Source organism: Cebus imitator, unplaced genomic scaffold, assembly GCF_001604975.1.
Source record: "Cebus imitator isolate Cc_AM_T3 unplaced genomic scaffold, Cebus_imitator-1.0 Scaffold457, whole genome shotgun sequence".
Taxonomy (NCBI): domain Eukaryota; kingdom Metazoa; phylum Chordata; class Mammalia; order Primates; family Cebidae; genus Cebus; species Cebus imitator.
In genome coordinates, this window is record NW_016107772.1 from 694573 (window position 1) to 696088 (window position 1516).

Consider the following 1516-nt stretch of genomic DNA (forward strand, 5'->3'; position numbering starts at 1 on the left):
TTTGAGATAGGGTTTCACTCTTGTTGCACAGGCTGGAATGCAATGGCATGATCTCAGCTTACCACAGCCTCCGCCTCCCAGGTTCAAGCGATTCTCCTGCCTCTGCCACCCTAGTAGCTGAGATTACAGTCATGCACCACCATGCCTAGCTAATTTTTGTACTTTTAATAGAGACGGGGTTTTGCCATGTTGGCCAGGATGGGCTTAAACTCCTGGCCTCAGGTAATCTGCTCTCCTCGACCTCTCAAAGTGCTGGGATTACAGGCGTGAGCAAGCCACTGTGCCCAGCCAAGAGATCACCTTTAATATAATAATTTAAGTCCTTTATTAGGCAGGTGCAGTGGCGAGCGCCTGTAGTCCTAGTTACTCGAGAGGCTGAGGTGAGAGAATCACTTGAACCCCAGAGGCGGAGGTTGCAGTGAGCTGAGATCACGCCATTGCACTCCAGCCTGGGCAACAGAGCAAGACTCCATCTCAAAGAAAGAAAATAATAATAATTTAAGACTTTTAAGACAAATGTCTAGATGTTTCTCTCAGGGTTGTTTATAATAGCAAGAGTATAAAACAACCTAAATGTTCAACAATGGGACAAAAGTTAAAAATATTCTAATAGATAATCCCAGCTACTTGGGAGGCTGAGGCAGGAGAATTGCTTCAACCTGGGAGGTGGAGGTTGTAGTGAGCTAAGATCGCACCATCACACTCCAGCCTGGGTGATAGAGTGAGACTGTCAGGGGGAAAAAAAAGGTGATTTCTTAACGATAATTGCTTTTGTCTTGAGTTCAAAATTTTGTGTGACTTTGAACTGCTGGTTCTGTTTTCAATATCCTCAGTCTCTCTTAATTCTCTTGCCTTGTTCTTCAGTGGGAAATTCTTCACAGTCAAGCTCCCAGTTGCTCTTGATCCTGGGGCCAAGATTTCAGTCATTGTGGAGACAGTCTACACCCATGTGCTTCAGCCATATCCAACCCAGATCACCCAGTCAGAGAAACAGTTTGTGGTGTTTGAGGGGAACCATTATTTCTACTCTCCCTATCCAACGAAGACACAAACCATGCGTGTGAAGCTTGCCTCCCGAAATGTGGAGAGCTACACCAAGCTGGGGAACCCCACGCGCTCTGAGGACCTGCTGGATTATGGGCCTTTCAAAGATGTCCCTGCCTATAGTCAGGTAGGCTCAGGTGGAGTCCAGCCCATCCCTATCTGCTTCAGAGAATATCTTGCAGAGTGACTGGTTGATAGGCTTGGCTGGTATGGGGTGTTTGAAATCTGAAGTCATTTATAAGGTCATCCCAAAAGTGTTTAACCTGCAGTGAATTGACTCCATGGGAGTCTTGTTTCTCCTTTGGGGATCACAGGTAGAGGCTGGGGGTAGCGTTTCAAGAGGTGGAATGGGAGTTGGGGGAGTTGGAAGCAAGGCATTCCAGGCAGAGGCAGTAAGAAGGACAAAGGCCTTGAGATGGTGTGGCTGGGCAGATACTGGGGTAGCAAAGCTGTCGGAGTGGCTGAGGGCCTT

General features: G+C 47.4%; 1 protein-coding gene across 1 annotated transcript in view; it reads left to right on the top strand.

Annotated features, from left to right (window-relative positions):
* The window catches only part of RPN1 (ribophorin I), a 21750-nt gene that overhangs the window by 7492 nt on the left and 12742 nt on the right, over nt 1-1516 (top strand). The window contains exon 3 of the mRNA XM_017511923.2: nt 865-1222. Within this exon, the coding sequence (XP_017367412.1) occupies nt 865-1222 (358 nt within the window). The remainder of the gene's footprint in view (nt 1-864; nt 1223-1516) is intronic.